We start from the raw sequence: 18,818 nt of genomic DNA, 5'->3' as shown, positions 1-18,818 counted from the left end.
TGGAGCGGAGGTATCGTGTGGAGGATTTGGGGGTGAGCAGTTCTTTGAGGTAGAGGGGGGCATTTCTATGGAGTCACCGGTGAGTTATTATGGAGATTTTGAAGTAAATTCTGAGTGGAACAGGAAGCCAGTGAAGGGATTTGAGAGTTGGTGTGATGTGGTCATGTTTCCGCATTCTCATCAGGATCCTCGCAGCACTATTTTGTATTTACTGCAGCTTCTGAATGTTCTTGCTGGGGATCCCGACAAGAAGTGTGTTGCAGTAGTCGAGCCTGGAGGAGACAAAGGCGTGGACGAGCCTCTCAGCATCAGAGAAAGTGAGTGAGGGGCGCAGTTTTGCAGTGTTCTTGAGGTGGTAGAAGGAGGTCTTGCACAGTTTTATTTGAGCCTCAGAGGTCAGGTGAGGGTCCATTTTAATACCCAGATTAGTGATTGAGGATGAGAGGTGAATGTCGTGACCGGAGAAGGTGATGCTGGTGATGGTGTACGACTGAGTCTGATGTGGGGTGCCGACTAGAATGGCTTCAGTTTTGGAGCTGTTTAGTTGAAGAAAATCATTTTTCATCCACTCCTTTATCTCCTCCAGGCAGTTGGTAAGTGTGGATGATGGTAGGGCTGCAGAGGGGGTTGGGTTTGTTTTCAGGTGGAGTTGACTGCCATCGGCATGGCAGTGGAATGATATTCTGTGCTGGTTGATGATATGGCCAAGACGGAGAATGTAGAGTGTGAAAAGGGTGGGGCCGAGGACTGATCTTTGAGGGACACCACAGGTGACAGAGAGTGTGTCTGACTTTGCCTCTCCCAGAGAGACGAACTCTGTTCTATCGGTGATGTAGGACGTGAACCAGTTTAGGGCAGTGTCAGAGAGTCCGAGGGTGGAGTGTAGGCTGTGTAGGAGGATGCGGTGATCAACCGTGTCGAATGCTGCAGTGTGGTTAAGGGGGATGAGAAGAGATGGTGAGCCAGCATCAGCAGTCATCAGCAGGTCATTGGTGACCCTGACCAGAGCGGTCTCCGTGCTGTGGCAAGAGCGGAAACCAGACTGGAATTCGCCATAAATGTTGTTGGTTTTAAGATGATCATGAAGTTGGGCGGAAACTACCTTTTCCAGCGTCTTTGAGAGGAATGGAAGATCGCTCGGTGGTTGGCCAGCACTTCTGGGTCTAGGCTGGGCTTTTTGAGGAGTGGTTTGATGACTGCAGTTTTCAGGACAGTGAGGACCTGACCAGCCTGGAGGGAGTGGTTAATGATTTTGTGATCAAAGGACTTATGGCAGGGGTGTGTGTTTTTACCAAGGCTGAGGAAAAGGGGTCCAGAATACAGGTGGAAGAATTCATCTTCCTCATGATGCCCTCAACCTCTTTCTGCATGATGTCTGTGAAGCAGTAAAGAGGCTGAGTGGTCCCAGGCTAAAGGGTTGACAGTTGGGACTGGGGGAGCAGGGCGGGTGAAGAGAGAGGAGCGGATGTTTTCTACTTTAGTCCTGAAGAAAGAGATACGATTGTTGCATTGCTCCTGTGTGGTGTCCGAGTGTAGGTGAGTTTGGGGTTTGAGGAGATTATTTATGGTGGAGAAAAGTCGCTTGCAGTTTCCAGGGCTATTTTTGATGATATTAGAGTAGAACCAAGGCTGTGTATCACTCAGGTATTTTGAATAGGCCTTCTGGTGTTCTTGATATGCTGTTTTGTGAACACTGAGTCCTGAGTCCATGAAATGCCGTTCAAGGACACGTCCCGTTCTCTTCATCTTCGGCAGCTCGTCGGTGTACCAGGGGGATGAGCGCATGAATGTGACTGTTCGGGTTTTGACAGGGGCATGGAGGTCTGGGAGGCTGCTCAGCGAAGTGTTGTAGAAGTCTGCTGACTCATTGACTGATGGGAAGTTGACAAAGGGGTTCTTAGAGTTTAACGGCCAGGGTGTCCGGGTTAATGTTTTTTATATTTCTGAAACTGATTTGGCGTTTGGGATTTCCAAGGGGGACATGAAAGGCAGCTCCATTGAAATGGCCTTGTGGTCAGACACACCTAGGTCATATACTAAGAGGTCGCTGATAGGGACAGAGTTGGTGATGACCAGTTCAAGAGTGTGGCGCCTGCTGTGTGTTGGAACATCAAAATGTTGTGTCAAGTTGAGGCAATCTAAGAGATGCAGGAACTCAGCAGAAGAGTTGCAGGAGGGGGTGTTGACATGAATGTTAATATCTCCAAGTATTATAATATTGGCTGAGGTTGTGCAGTGTGGTGAGAAGGTCATGTATCTCTGGGATGAAAGCAGAGTTTGTTTTGGGGGGTTGGTAGATCAGGAGCATGGTCATGGATAAAGGGGGTGTGCATTTAAATGCAAGGCATTCAAATGAGGAGTGCACAAGCAGGGGCATTGGAGATGAATCAAATATCCTTCGTTGTACAACAGCCAGGCCACCACCACGACCAGTGTTGTGGGCTTTTTGTAGGTAGCCATAGCCAGAAAGACAAGCTTCGTTCAGAGCAGAGTAAACCCCTGGTTGATGCCATTTTTCTGTGAGACACATGAAGTCAACCTGTTTGTCAATTATGTGATCTTGAATGAAAGAAGGATTTGTTATTGAGGTTTTGTGCATTCAAAAGTTCAATTGTGACTTTTGTTGAGGTGGTGAGTTTCTGCAGGGGCCGCAGCAGGCTGAAATCCACTCCATGTTATTTGTCCTGCTTGGTGTGTGGAGGTCTCGCGGCGCTTCCCGTGATGTCATGCAGTGGTCTCGTGACATTTGCAGTGATACTAACAGGAGCGACAGCGATCTGATGATGTGTCAAATGTACGACAGGGGTCCAGATAGATGGAATACACTGATCAAGCTGTTGGTGGTAGACAAACTTTTTCCGACAGCTTCTGTGGATATATCGGGGCCGACGCAGAAGTCCGAGTTCATTGATGATGGGGATTTTATATCCAGGAGTGATTATGGAGTTGAGTCGGAGGAGTTTGGAGATGGAATATCTGAACGTCCAGCTAATCGCTAGCCAAACAGCGTTAGCCAAAAAATTCAATGAGAAGGCAGCGGTCCCAGCAACGAAGGCTAACCGCAAAATACCTCTCAGGGCAATGTCTGTGTCCACAATCAGTGAAGATCGTCTTGCAGCGGTGGGGAATAGCTCTCCGTCAACGGTGTTTTGATGGACGGATCCAGTGAGCAGGATCCCCAGAGAGGCGAAGTTGACAGCTGGAGTTAGCGGGTAGCAGGTAGGTACCTATATAAAAAGTGGCTGATCGCAAGATTGGAAAAGTAAAAAGTTAGTGCTGTTTGAATGAGTAAATCGCGGAAAAAAATATAAATTGCGGGTGGAGAAGCGGCGAACAAACAGCGCCAGCATCCTCTCCAACTTCCGGTCCAATTTCCTTCAACTGGGCTTCTTGTCGTTGAACTCGAGGGCTGGTGCAGGTGGATTTATCAGAGACTTGTAGGGGCCTCGATCTTGCTCCCTGTAGGTATTCGCTGTAGGTATTCTTGAGGTGGTGGTCAACCTCAGCTTTTGAGCAGGCAAGTTGATCGCTACGCTTCTGTCCTAGAAGCTGTTGCCCTCAAGACCTCTCCTTCCTTCTCCTATGCCACTTAGCTCTCCTCAAGATCATAAACATCTTGGTGATAACTCTGCGAGAGGTACCCTCTCCTCTTCACTTTCAACCTTGAACTGCTGCCTCAAGCTCTTCAGTTCCTATCTGAGCTATCTTGCTAGCTCTGTTGTTCATGGTGTTGGAGACATCACTGCTCGCTTTTCGTCAAGCCCGAAGCTCTCTGCAGCTAGGCTAATGAAGATCATGGTTATCATCTAGAGGAGTTGGTCAGCTCCTCCTTTGGCAAATGTTTTATTTCCTGGCAGATTTCTGATTTCCTGTGTGCAACAGGTGCTTGCATCACCGGGAGGCGCTAGGCACTGTGGGGTGAGCTGGGCGAGGCTCCTCCTTATTCTCACCAGGCGTCATTCCCCAGCGCTGTGACTCTACAGCCTTCTGCTTACATTTCATCTTGGCCATGTGGTTTCTTGCATATCTTGCCAATATGCATTCCATAGTCGTCATCATGTTTCCATTGCCATTTGTAGTCAACTTTTGGTCTATTCTGTAGGATTCTCTCAGGTCTACCCCCTCTCGGTAATCCCTGGGGGTATAGCTCCTGTAGTTGGATTACTAGTTTATTGTGGGTTAGAAGATTCAGTTTGGAATGCTACCTCTCGCTGCCCACTGCTGTCTTTGCGGGCTGTCCAATGTCTCTCCAATTGTCACCTAATACATATGAATTCTTTAAAAAAAGTAACACTTTAATTAGTTTCCCTAGTAATTAATTACAACTATTGAAGGACAATTCCCTTAGTAATTCAATTACTTGTTTAGGAAAGCATCGAGTAACTGTAGTTAATTACTTTTTTAAAGTAATTTTCCGAATACTGATCATGACAACGAGCTCAGTTGGTTTCTTGACCTTGTCAAAAAAGGGTTGTTTATTGAAATTATTTTAAGTAAGATTAATGAGTGCTTAGCCACCCAAAACAGCACAATTTTAACATACCTTTTTAAAAAGAAAAACAAACTTGTATATAATAAATATTGTATGATATACCATGCAGTAGGCGTTGTGGCTCGGTTGGTAGAAAGGCCGTACCAGCAATTTGAGGGTTCCAGGTTCAATCCCCGCTTCCGTAATCCCAGTCACTGCCATTGTGTCCTAAGGCAAGACACTTCACCGACCTGCTCCCAGTGCCACCCACAATGTAGTTTACAGATGTAGATAATGGGTTTCACAATGTAAATCACTTTGAGTCTACAGAGAAAAAATAAGCTATCTAAATATAATCAAATCGTTTTTTGTCGTCTCACTAGATACAGCATGACATTGAAGATAGGCGGGAAAGTTAACAATGTCCACAACAAGTAATGGCATTAAAAAAGCAGATATTTGTAGTTATGGTATCCACCACAATCAGAAGTAGGGGAGAAGAGTAGGCGCCGCTGGTTTGGAGTGCGACGAGCGACACACCGCCTGGACACCTCAGCAAGAGAAGTAGACAGAGACTCCACCTTCTGACAATTCTCAGCACCTACATGGTATGGGGGATCTTTGTTTTATTCTACAGGGTAGCAAGGGAATGCGTCCTCTGCTGATGATAGGAAGTGTCTCCAGAGAGTAACAAAGATGGCAGGAAAGATTATTGGCTGCCACCTTACACTTCTTACCATGAATTGATTAACGTGGACCTGACTTAAACAAGTTGAAAAACTTATTCGGGTGTTACCATTTAGTGGTCAATTGTACGGAATATGTACTGTACTGTGCAATCTACTAATACAAGTTTCAATCAATCAATCAAAGCAGGGCAAAGACTATATGTCAATACCTAGTGTGTATGTGACAATCATTGTTACTTTACCTTTAACTTAATAATACAAGCCAGGTGACCACCTAGAACGCGAAGGGTAAAAAAAAAAACCCACTTATAATCTGAGATATCTCATAGTGACCAATGTAACTAATTAGATGACCATAGTAACTAATTAGAGGACTGTAGTAACTAATTAGATGACCATAGTAACTAATTAGAGGACTATATTAACTAATTAGATGACCATAGTAACTAATTAGAGGACTATAGTAACTAATTAAATGAGCATAGTAACCAGTATGTCATGCAGATTCCAAGCATTGAAAGACTTGGACTTACGGTCATTAGAAAACATCACCGCACAACATAATGGCAGCTACACTTTCCATCTTTAATCATCCAAAACAACTATTTGGAAATGTCCGGCGGGCCAGATTGAAAAGCTCATTTGGTCCCATGCGGCCCACGGGTCTTATTTTGCCCAGGTCTGCCTTTGACGCCAATCTCAGCTACAATCGGGCGGAAGGCGGGGTACACCCTGGACAAGTCGCCACCTCATCGCAGGGCCAACACAGATAGACAGACAACATTCACACTCACATTCACACACTAGGGCTGAGATAGGCGCCAGCGCCCCCCGCGACTCCGAAAGGGAATAAGCGGTAGAAAATGGATGGATGGATGCCTTTGACGCATCCTCGCTCATCCATGCAGACTGGACACTGGCCGAGAGTTGGTGGGCGACTGAGGGTAGAGTCGACTCTCTTGGTTGCTTTGTTGGGTCTGCTCCTGTCCCTGGCTATGCTCACCCCACCCCAGTAGACGATGGCGTGGGACACCGCAGAGGTCACCACAGTGTATATGTTTTTTTTTTTTGTTTTACTTTTGTGACTGTTTAATGTCCTTGTTGTTCTTTGATGTTTCCCTCTTATATACACGTTTATGCGTGCTATGGCAATGAGTTTTTTTTCTTCTTTGGCCTCAGTCTGGACCCCCTCTTTAGGGGCTCAGGTTTAGACAGAATTTTTTTTTTCTCACTCATTATTAGAGTATTTCTGATTCTGATTCTAATCTGATCTAATCTAAAATCAGGCTTTCACAATAAAGGCATGGCAAAAAAATTACACCATAGTAATGCAGTCGGATCTTTCCGCCAGCAATAGAAATATGCTCCTTATTTTTCCCTCTACCTTGCAGGAAATAAACCTTATTTTCAAAATGAGGCACAATTCCAGCGTGTGTGTGCGTGTGTGTGTGTGTGTGTGTGTGTGTGTGTGTGTGTGTGTGTTTGTGTTTGTGTGTGTGCATGTGTGTGTGAGCCAGAGAGAGGAGAGCGAAAGAGCGGTGTGATAAAGCTCTCCAAGTTTGACACCTCCTGCAGACTAAAAGACGTCCAAACGCTGTGATGGATTCCAGTGGACTTTTATTTACAGGATTTTATCTCTGGGCGACTTTGTGCTGTCAAGGTTGGTCCTTTTAAAGCCCTTTTGTTGGATCGTGCAGTACTTTGACTTAATGTGTGAATATTTTCTGTTCCTGATCACCTGGCATGTTCCATATTGACAGAGAGGTTTTGCGTGTGGTTGACATCGGGGGTCGGGGTTTTTGTCTTCATTCCAACATCTGGCTCAGGAAAAGGAGGACACACCAGCGGTGATGCACGAAGCCCAAAGGGCGGCTTCATCCCTTCATAGTAATCTGTCGCGTGAATGAAATGATCCATTAGTGGAGGAGAGGAAGGTCAATCTTTTTAATGTTTCAATCTATCTGACATCTCATGATTGCTCTATGCTTCACCTGTAATGACGCATAGGATTTATTAGTTTTTTGTTTATTGACAGGCTGGACACGTTTCATGACTGTGACAACAGGTTGTTATCACAAGTCACTGATTTTTTCTACAAACCTATTCATTGATAAATACATCCTAAAAATATATTCGTCGGGTGTTGTTTTTGCCAATCTGCATTGCAACATCTTTACACGTGACTTTGTATGTTCTGTGTGTGCCAGCATGGCTTTTGTCCAGACATTTGCATGAACTTAATCACACATATTCAAAGGCCAACTGAAATGAGATTTTCTTATTCAAACGGGGAGAGCAGGTCCATTCTATGTGTCATACTTGATCATTTCGTGATATTGCCATATTTTTGCTGAAAGGATTTAGTAGAGAACTTCCACGATAAAGTTCGCAACTTTCGGTGTTAAGAGAAAAGCCCTGCCTCTACCGGAAGTCGCAGACGATGACGTCATAAGTGTGGGGGCTCCTCACATATTCACATTGTTTAGAATGGGAGCCTCCAACAAAAAGTGCTATTCGGACCGAGAAAACGACAATTTCCCCATTAATTTGAGCGAGGATGAAAGATTCCTTTTTGAGGATATTGATAGCCACGGACTAGAAAAAAATAAATAAAAAGTAAAAAAAAAAACCGTGATTGCATTGGGACGGATTCCGATGTTTTTAGACACATTTACTAGGTTAATTCTGGGAAATCCCTTATCTTTCTATTGTGTTGCTAGTGTTTTAGTGAGTTTTATAGGACCTGATAGTCGGAAGGGTGTGTCCACGGGTGTGTTGACGCCAATGTCTCAGGGGAGTCGACGGCAGCTATGGACGGCACAAGTTCAGCTTTTCTTCGGTAAGAAGCGACTTTTTAACCACAATTTTCTCACCGAAACCTGCGGGTTGACATGTATGTAGTAGGGATCCATGTTCGCTTGACCGCGCTCTGATCCATAGTAAAGTTTCACCTCCAGGAATTTTAAACAAGGAATCACTGTGTGTTTGTGTGGCTAAAGGCTAAAGCTTCCCACCTACATCTTTCTACTTTGACTTCTCCAATTATAATTGAACAAATTGCAAAAGATTCAGCAACACAAATCTCCAAAATACTGTGTAATTATGCCGTTAAAGCAGACGACCTTTAGCTGTGTGTGTGCGCAGCGCACATACTTCCTAGAAACCCGTGAAGTCCTGCGTACCCATCAACATTATACGACGTTTTCAAGACGAAACTCCAGGGAAATTTAAAATTGCAATTTAGTAAACTAAAAAGGCCGTATTGGCATGTGTTGCAATGTTAATATTTCATCATTGATATATAAACTATCAGACTGCGTGGTGGCTAGTAGTGGGTTTCAAGTAGGCCTTTAATATTAATATGCGTGACCTTGACGTGCATGTCACCCTCATTGTAGACTAAATAGTCAATCTTATGAGATTGTGAGTGATAATTATTTTGAAACAACCAAATCAATGAATTTCAGTTAGACAATTAGAGAAGTCCTGATCAACATTTTTGGCCTCAAGGCCAATTTGATTGCAAGTCCCGATCCAATATTCTGACAATAAATCATGAAACTTTATTTTATTTTTTTAAAGAAAGTAACTAAAGTAAACATAATTTAAAAAAATATATACAATAATAATAAAAAATAGTGTTGTCAAGCGTTTAAATCAGATCACACTTGTACATTTTGATTAAAATGAATTTAAATTATGAAAGCAAGTATTTCACTGTGGTTAATCCTGTTTAAAGGGAACCTATGAGCATTTTAATCTACATTTAAACACTTCCTGTGTTATACAAAATATTTATTTGATATGTCTTGTTGTACATTTTGGGTAAATTTTGCTCCACAGCTGTTTCTGGAGAGTATTGTTCACGGACACCAACTTGCATTGGAAGAAGAATGTTATATCCACATCTTAAGTCGCCCTAGTGGCTCCCTGAAGCTTTTTCAAAAATGTATGAAAATGGAAAAAGATGACGAAAAATATGTATTTATTGTTTTAATATGGTTTCTGTCCAATGACACAAACCTTCCTGATTGTTAGAAATCCCACTGTTTACATTAAGCATGCTTCACTGAGTATTTGGCGCGCACCATTTTGTCCTAATTTTCGGAAGTCCTTGAACGCGCTGTAGTTTTTTTACATGTACAGCTTTCCTTGACGCTGCCACAGAAAGACGTGTTTTATGCCACAACTTTGTCTCTATTTGTCCATCAAACGTTTTAGGCTGGGCATGAATCCACAAAGGTGAATTTTGTTGATGTTATGGACTTGTGTGTACTGCAAGATAATCGATACTAACTTGCTATTTATGCTAGCTGTATGTACATAATGCATCATTACGCCTCGTATTTTAGGTATATTTGTGGTCATTTTATTTGTAGTTTCCGTTTCCTTCAGCTTGAACACACACATCTTTACCTTTGGCCATTCTAAGCCAGTAATTTCCAGGAGTTATCACACCCCCTGAAAAGCCTCTGTTTTAGTAATGTTTTCCAATGTCGTAAAAATGTGCAGAATAAATATTACATTTAAAAATTTCTGTCAAGGAAGATTTGCATCTGGTGGCTGCACAGTGGGTTAGGGGTTTGCGCGTTTGCCTCACAATACGAAGGTCCTGGGTTCGATCCTGAGCTCGGGATCTCTCTTTGTGGAGTTTGCATGTTCTCCCCGTGACTGTGTGGGTTCCCTCCGGGTACTCCGGCTTCCTCCCACCTCCAAAGACATGCACCTGGGGATAGGTTGATTGGCAACACTAAATTGGCCCTAGTGTGTGAATGTGAGTGTGAATGTTGTCTGTCTATCTCTGTTGGCCCTGTGATGAGGTGGCGACTTGTTCAGGGTGTACACAGCCCTCCGCCCGATTGTAGCTGAGATAGGCTCCAGCACCCCCCCGCGACCCTGAAAAGGATAAGCGGTAAAAAATGGATGGATGGATGGATTTGCATCAGCCTGCGACACGCAGTCATTTTGATAGTAATCTAATATAGACACTTACATCATGTGTTGCCTTCCTTTTAACACTTATATAAGGTTTTGCATTTTTTTGCTGCTCCAGACAGATTTTGTATTTGTATTTTTGGTCCCATATGGCTCTTACAACATTTTGGGTTGCCGACCCCTGGCTTAGGTGTACAATTATCTGTGTAGCAAACCACTTTTCTGCTATTTTTGATACGAGTGGTACAATAGTTATCGACCGGGTCTCTGGTTTTGTCTTATCACCGGCCTTATAAAATGATATAGACTGAATAGACAATATGTCTAATATTTTTATTGTAGACAGTCAATACGTACATGTTGAGAAGCAAACATAGGACGGAGATCGCCTCCTTTCTCACAGCCATTTCTGTGCGACTGCCAGTTTGCGGGCTCATTTCAGACTTGTTAAATAAAGATGCAAAAAAGTGGTCACAGAACAGAGTCTCGATGAACCATACTGCGTGTGCTAAAAGATTGTTTGTGTTTTTACCTCTTAGTATTGTGGGCATTCTGAAGGTCAGCATATATTATGCATATTCATCAGGACAGACATGCTGAATGGATTGCACTCCTCAGTCTGCTCAAGTAAGAGACGCAATCCTCTGTGCACAAGCTTAGTAAATCAGCTTTGCGTGTGCTATCAAGTTTGCACATGTTTTAATGAGCGCAAAACTTGAGTAGACCAGGCCCAAAATGTCATACAAGAATTTTTTTTTTTTTTTATATATATGTTTTACTTAAATGCCCATTACATCGCAGTCAGTTTATTTTAAAGTGAAATTACTCAGTGAGTACACTACTCAGTTTCCTCATTCATGTACTCAATAGTACTTTTTAAAATCCGTCTTGCGCTGATACACTGGTAAGTAAACCACGTAGCTGAACACTGTACCTCAGTTCCAGCTAGACTTCTGTTAAAGTGTCTTTGCGCACTTATTTTGTTGTTTTTATACTTTGCATTAGTTACGCTAAAATAAGTTCAGTATATTGTCATTGTGAGGCCAATGTTGCTGCAGGGAACAAGCTGTCTGATTTGGTACCATATGCTGCCTTGAACCCTGCTTTAGGACTTTGCCAATTCATCCAATGGTCAAAATGGATGGAATAAAAGAAAAAAAGAGTACGCTAAGTCTACATTATTTTGAAAAGTATTGGAGCCATGTCAGCATTTGCAACATTTACTTCCTGCAGTGGCGTCCAAGGTGTCGTCCAGGGTCCATTTGCTCTCCAAGCTCTTTTTTATATTTTAATGAGAATTAACGTATTAAAGGGGAACATTATCACAATTTCAGAAGGGTTGAAACCAATAAAAATCAGTTCTCCCAGTGGCTTATTATATTTTTAGAAGTTTTTTTCAAAATTTTACCCATCATGGAATATCCCGAAAAAAGGCTTTAAAGTGCCTGATTTTCGCTATCTGTAAATCCACCCGTCCATTTTCCTGTGACGTCACATAGTGATGCCAATACAAACAAACATGGCGGATAGAACAACAAGATATAGCGACATTAGCTCGGATTCAGACTCGGATTTCAGCGGCTTAAGCCATTCAACAGATAACGCATGTATTGAAACGGATGGTTGGAGTGTGGAGGTAGATAGTGAAAACAAAATTGAAGAAGAAACTGAAGCTATTGAGCGAATAGCTATTGAAGCTATTTGGCGATCGCCTTCTAACCAATGATTGCATCTTTTGACCACTGGAGCAACTTAAATCCATCGATTGGTAAGTGTTTGTGTGGCATTAAGTGTAGGTGGAGGGAAAGGCTGGATGCAAATATAGCTACAAATGTACATACAGCTAGCCTAAATAGCATGTTAGCTTCGATTAGCTGGCCCACATGCTGTGACCAAATATGTCTGATTAGCACATAAGTCAATAACATCAACAAAACTCACCTTTGTGATTTTGTTGACTTTATCGTTGGAAATGCATCTGCTTTGAGTGTCGCAGGATATTCACACATCTCTGTCGTAGCATCGCTATCGTCGGTAAAATGTGCAAAAGAAACGAGGGACTTTCGTATCTTTTGACACTGGTGCAACTTGAATCTCTCGATTGGTATGTGTTTGTTTGACATTAAATGTGGGTGGAGGGAAAGGCTGTAGGCAAATAAAGCTAAAAATGAGGCATGATGATGCAATATGTACATACGGCTAGCCTAAATAACATGTTAGCATCGATTAGCATGACGTGCTAATCGATGCACACTCCACGTAAGTCAACTTGAATCCGTCCCTGATCGTGTTGTTACACCCTCCGACAACATACCGACGAGGCATGATGTCTCCAAGAGACGGAAAACAGTCGGAAAAACGGAAAATAACAGAGCTGATTTGACTTGTGTGTGTAATGTATTTGAGAAAATGGCAGATTGCTTCCCATTGTAACGTCACGGGCGAAAGGTCATCACTCCGACAGCGAACAATTGAACGGCGTTTAAATCGCCAAATTCACCATTTTAGAGTTTGGAAATGGGTTAAAAAAACATATGGTCTTTTTTTTGCAACATCAAGGTATATATTGACGCCTACATAGGTCTGGCGATAATGTTCCCTCTTAACAATACAGCCATTATGTGCTGTAGACTACAGCAAAATAGTCACAGTCTATTGAGAAGTCTTCAATATGGGGTCTGTGAACCCTAGGGCTCCAAGGTGGGTCAATTTCTCCCCAAATGTAATTGTATTTAAATGTACATGAGTATTGATGACCACACTGTAGAGAACATATAAATGGAGTAAAAAGGCATCTTTCAGTCAATATACACATTCAGCAACACACTCTTTCAAACCGGACAAGGCTTAGACACCTGTCCCTCCAACAAGGAGTATCCGCCCTTATAGCTGCTGAGCCAATCACAGGAAACCTGAGAGAGCCTTGTGACTGGCACAGCTAGTTTGTTTTAGAATTTGTATTGGAAAAATGGATCCTTCTGTAACTCGACCCAAAGAACACAAGCAAAAGAGAGCCTACACTCAACCTCAGAAACCAGAGCTTCACAAGGACCAAGTTAAATCAAAGCAAATTGTATTTATAAAACAATTTTCATAAATAAAACAAATGCAACACAAAGTTCTCTACGGACTTCAAAACAATGCCTCAACCCATCCCCAGACACTCGCACACCCATGATGAATACAGAGGAGCCAGGTGAGGAAAAACTATCACCAAGCGCTCACCAGACCACAACCACTTGGATGCTGACCATCCATCCATCTATTTGTGTTGTGGGGAGTGGGCCTATCCCAGCTGCATGTACAAGATATATGTAGGGGGCCTCTGTATGGAAGTATTATTGTTGCAAAATTTGTTGCTAACATGTATCTCAATCTGTGCGTTGTAATTCCCAAAAAATCTGTGTGTGTCTGTATAATGATTCGTATGTGTGTGAAAAAACTCTTATCAGTGTGTGTGTGTGTGTGTGTGTAATCAGATCGGCGTGTGTGTGTTTTAAGTTGTTTGTCCGTAATATGATTTGTATGTGTGGAAAAAAAATATCTAAGCGTATTTCGATCCGTGTGTGTGTGTGTGTGTGTGTGTGTGTGTGTGTGCGACATTTCTGCCGTGTATGAGTCTGTACAGCGATTTGAACGCTTTGAATGATTTGTCTGTAACTCCCCCTTGCCTTTCCTTATACTCACCACTAGTGGGCACATTTGCAGCCACTCACACTCGTGTTGGCTTTGGCTGAGAACAATAAACTAGTCGGCTGCAATTGGATGACACACGCACAGATTCAGATACATGTTTCCAAATAATTTTGCTACAATAATACCCTCGTACCCCCGCTCCATCTCTATATCAGTTTGAGAGTACTTTGCTTGGAGATGGTCTTAAAGACATCCGCTCCATGTCGGCAGTCAGTTCAGTCCCCGTTCAACCAGGTGGAGCAATCGTTTTCCACCTGGTGTGAGTGCTTGACTCATATCCATTCAATACATCCATGTATTTTCTACCGCTTATCCCTTTTGGGGTCGTGGGGGGTGCTGGAGCCTAGTCAGCTGCATTCGGGCGGAAGGCGGGGTACACCCTGGAGACAAGTCGCCACCTCATCGCAGGGCCAACACAGATAGACAGACAACATTCACACTCACATTCACACAAAAGGGCCAATTTGGTGTTGCCAATCAACCTATCCCCAGGTGCATGTTTTTGGTAATGGGAGGACACTTAGTCACGGGGAGAACATGCAACTCCACACAGAAAGATCCCGACTACTCAGGACATTCGTATCGTGAGGCACATGCACTAATTGTCATGATCAGTGAACCGGATCATGTTTTGTTTAGTTATGTTCTGTTAGTTTTGGACTCCCTTAGTTCCTGTTTTGTGCACTTTGGGTGTTTGTTTTGGTTTCCATAGGTACTAATTGGTTTCACCTGCCTCTGATTAGTGCTCTGCATGTTAATCTGCTGTTGAGCACTAATCAGAGAGCTATCAATTCACGTTGCATACCGTAAACAATGAAGCCACACCGACTGTGGAGAGCAACTGGTAAATGGTAAATGGGTTGTACTTGTGCAGCGCTTTTCTACCCCTTTTTAAGGAGCCCAAAGCGCTTTGACAGTATTTCCAATTCGCCCATTCACACACTGACGGCGGGAGCTGCCATGCAAGGCGCTCACTAGGACCCATCAGGTCGTAGCAAGGGTGAAGTGTCTTGCCCAAGAACACAACGGACGTGACTAGGATGGTAGAAGGTGGGGATTGAACCAGTAACCCTCAGATTGCTGGCACAGCCACTCTACCAAATTTGCCACGCCGTCCCTCAACGTGAATAAATAGCTCTCTGATTAGTGCTCAACAGCAGGTAAACGTGCAGAGCACTAATCCGAGGCAGGTGAAACCAATTAGTACCCATGGAAACCAAAACTAACACCCAAAGTGCACAAAACAGGAACTAAGGGAGTCCAAAACTAACAGAACATAACTAAACAAAACACGATCAGGTTCACGGATCATGACACTAACCCATGGCCGGCTCTACGCTGGGGCAAGAGGGGGCAGAGCCCCCTTAAATAAATGTCTTGCCCCCTTAAATCAAAATTTGAGAAAGCATATTTTAATAAACTCACTAAATTACTACATTACAAGTTGACAAAATTATCTGCACTAGCGGAAAAATCAGCCGAAAAAGGGACACACATGATATAGTAGTGTCGGCTTCCCTCTCATCCCTCCCTCTGTTGTGCGTGTATTCACCATTCCACAAGCTGCGCAGCAGACACACACCCGCACACACCCCTCAGCCCTCAGTAAACATCCAATCACTGTTGCAGTATGAAAGTAAAAGAAAAGGAAAAGTTGTCTACATTTAACATATACTTGTTAGGATGGGTGTATATGTGTAGTCTTATCTGTCATAAACACGTTTATCGTCGCGGACTTTCGGTGCTACGGAGTTTCTTTTTTTTTTTTTTTTTTACAACTTGACGAGAGCAGTGACAGCGGAGGCTCTGAGCAGCAGTGGTTTGGAAGGCAGAGAGCCTCCACTGTCCCTCTAACAAGCTACAAGTCATTTATGATGCTGTTAATGGCGGTAAAATGAAACATAAGGTATATATCCTGCTTAGCAGTCCTCCTCTGCTGTCCTCTGTTCAGAGCGGAGTCCCTAGCAACGGCCCGTTTTACTAAGCAACGGTCTGGGAATCGACTGCTGGAATTCTTTTTCTGTTGTTTTTCTTGTAATTCTACATAGTCAACCTTTAATGTTTCAATCTACATTTTGTAATGAACAAATTATAAGTTCCATTTGATATGACCAAGACACCTAAAAACAAAAACACAGCAGTTTTCATCAATTTACAAGCAAGTGGGCAACACACATACATTGGAGTGAATGAATTTTGTGCCCAGATGAGTGCCCACGTCCACTGCATGTGACAAACTGAAGACAAGTGACCTGTGTCTAACAGACCCCTACGTAAAGCCCCGCCCCAGGATGTAGTCCTGCACTGTTGTGGTTTTTCTTCATGTAATCACAGCAGGTTTTTTCTGTTGTTGTTCAAGCTTACTTATTTTCTGCTACAGCTTCCAGCAGCTCACATAGAGAAAGTTAATGCTCTGTAATGCATCAATTTTTCAGAGCATTTAAAAAGTCTAGTCCTGCTCCTGCATGTAGTAGTAGCAATGATGCTACTGCTAGTACATCAGGGACAGCAGCCAGCAATACTGCACCTTTAGCACCAGTAAGCACTGTTTCTCCTGCACCAGCTCCCTCCGTCCCCCCAAGAAGCGCTCCCCCAAAGCAGCCTGCTCAGCTACCCAGTGACTTAAATGGCAACGCACCATCTCAGCTAATACTGGGTGGCTACCCAAAGCGTTCATTTGGTACAACATTAAGATCATTCAATCCTGCCTGGTACCGCACACGACCATGGGTAGAGTATTCTGTGGTGCGAGACGCCTGCTTCTGTTTCCCCTGTCGGAAATATGGCAGCGCTGTTAATGTTTCCCCCCCTGAGGGATTGCCACCTTATTGTGGTCAGGGGGTTTGCGTGCCTCAGTGACCGTAAGAGCTATACCAGCAGAAGCTTAGTCTTCAGGTGGGACTCCCAAGTTGGACAGGTCTGAAGGTAGAGGCCTGACAAAGTGCAATCCACTACTACTGGATGGGGTTGGACACACAGCTAAAGACCCACTTCAATGAAAAAAACATTGTTACAATAAGCACAGAAAAAAAAGTGCTGGAGCATGATGTGTACACATGATGCCCCCTTCACATTTCTGACTGCCCCCTCATATAAGCATGCCTAAAACCGCCCCTGCACTAACCCCTGTTCCACCGTGCTGCCCCCATTCAATACAGCGTAATATTATTTTTGAACGGTAAACATGTAGTGCACTAAAACTTCCTTGTAAAAGAGTGTTAGAGAAAGATCCGCCAACCCCCAAACAAAAATATATGACAGTGTGTGCAGATTTCCCATTTTTCAGGTCTTCTGGCGGGACTTAAAGACACTATTTCTTACCGTTACAACTGTTTGCCTCCGTCTGTAAAGACTTGACCCTTTTTGGACCTAATAGGGGCAGTCTTTATGGTAGACTTTTTGATGCTTTCGTATGTACGTAAGTACATTTTATTTATAAAGCGCTTTTCACAGATAAAATCACAAATTTAATTAAAACAGAGGCAACATCATAAAAAGGATACAAAGTGGATTAAAATTGATAGTTAAAAGGTCCATGAACTAAAAGCTTTACTAAACAAAGAAGTTTTCAAATGTTTCTTAAAAGTGTCAACACGGTCAAGATGACGGAGGCACTGGTGCAAATTGTTCCAGAGTCTGGGAGCTATAGCCTGGAATTCCAGGTCTCCACGGCTTTTAAAACAAGTTTTTAGGGATCTTTAGAAGACCCTGGCCTGAAGAATGGAAGCTGCGCCCTGAAAAGTAGAGGCGTAGCAAGTCAGTGCAACGCATGGAATGTCAGGACTAAAAATTTAAACTCAATGCGGAATTTAACTAGAAGCCAATGAAGACTGGATAAAATTAGCTGTTCTGGGTGCACCGGTCAAAAGTCCAATGCTTCTCATATTCCTATTGTCAGCAGCAGTCTAAAAACTGCTGCAGACATCATTTTAGTATTTTTTGCAAATAGTCTTTTTGGCAGTCCTGATATTTGGCTTCATCATGAAATCTTGAATTATAGTTACACTTTGTTGTAATTAAATGCCCTTTAATCACTGACAATATATTCAGTAGGGTCACAAGTAACCAACAAAAGCCTTATTGCTTTGCCTGCAGGCCACCTGTTTGTGATTCAGACGGCACAATGACATTTTTTATTGCTGCTTTGTTTCTGCAGTAAAAACTTTGGCGTTCACTTCTGTGTCCTCTGATAGTCTTTGCTCTTAACAATAGATGATCCATGACTAGAATAGACAGAAGAACGCACAATATTTTATATACACCATTTTTGACCTAAATATCAGATTCTAAGTCAGAAATACTCTTATTAATTTTCAAATGTTTTATAATCTTTCGTTGAGAGTCTTGCACATTTTTATGAAGAAAATGGGACAAACTGCTTGATGACATATTTCTTGTGTTGGTGTTTGCTAATGGTCACTGTAAAAATTGTAATATTTAAGTTGACTCAGCAGATTCTAATCTAACATGAATCAGTTCAATTTAAACATGCTTAATACATTAACAATGAAGCAAATCTTAAACTTACAAAGTAAATAAACTATGTTTACACTTATGCTATTTAACATCTGAGAAAAGTAGGACAAAGCATACATCATACTATATATTCCTATGCCCCTCAGCAGTTACTGTTAGTTCCTTTATTTTCGGTTTATAATACTGTTTATTTTGTTAGAGAGTTTGTAGGCATCTTATTCAGTAATAAAGCAAAAATAAATATGCGCTAAACAATGACTGAAACATCGTATACTAACGCATACATACAGTGTATGATAAAAAATACCTCAATTATTAGAATAAATATGTACAGGAATTAACATTGGCAGAAACCTAATGAATAAGAAAATACACAGTAAATTACAGATAAAACAAACAACAACAACAACACTTACCTTTCACTATCTTAGTAACATTTGTTCTGCCACTTGCGTACTGGCGAGCGATCTCCGAATCCGGGAACAAATCCGTCACGGATTTGTTGTAGACATCCGCAAAGCAGAACGGGATGTTGCTTCCAGCTATCAGCA

At 42.6% G+C, this 18,818-nt stretch overlaps 1 protein-coding gene across 1 annotated transcript in view; it reads left to right on the top strand.

Annotated features, from left to right (window-relative positions):
• The first annotated feature begins 6,682 nt into the window (after window positions 1-6,682).
• Window positions 6,683-18,818, top strand: part of LOC133558118 (neuronal acetylcholine receptor subunit alpha-7-like) — a 108,036-nt gene continuing 95,900 nt past the window's right edge. The window contains exon 1 of the mRNA XM_061909255.1: window positions 6,683-6,820. Coding sequence (XP_061765239.1) covers window positions 6,760-6,820 — 61 coding nt within the window. The 5' untranslated portion in view covers window positions 6,683-6,759. The remainder of the gene's footprint in view (window positions 6,821-18,818) is intronic.

The sequence above is a fragment of the Nerophis ophidion genome, linkage group LG01 (genome assembly GCF_033978795.1).
Source record: "Nerophis ophidion isolate RoL-2023_Sa linkage group LG01, RoL_Noph_v1.0, whole genome shotgun sequence".
Lineage (NCBI taxonomy): Eukaryota > Metazoa > Chordata > Actinopteri > Syngnathiformes > Syngnathidae > Nerophis > Nerophis ophidion.
The sequence above is the reverse complement of the archived record's forward strand: the minus strand, read 5'-3'. Positions and strand labels throughout refer to the sequence as shown.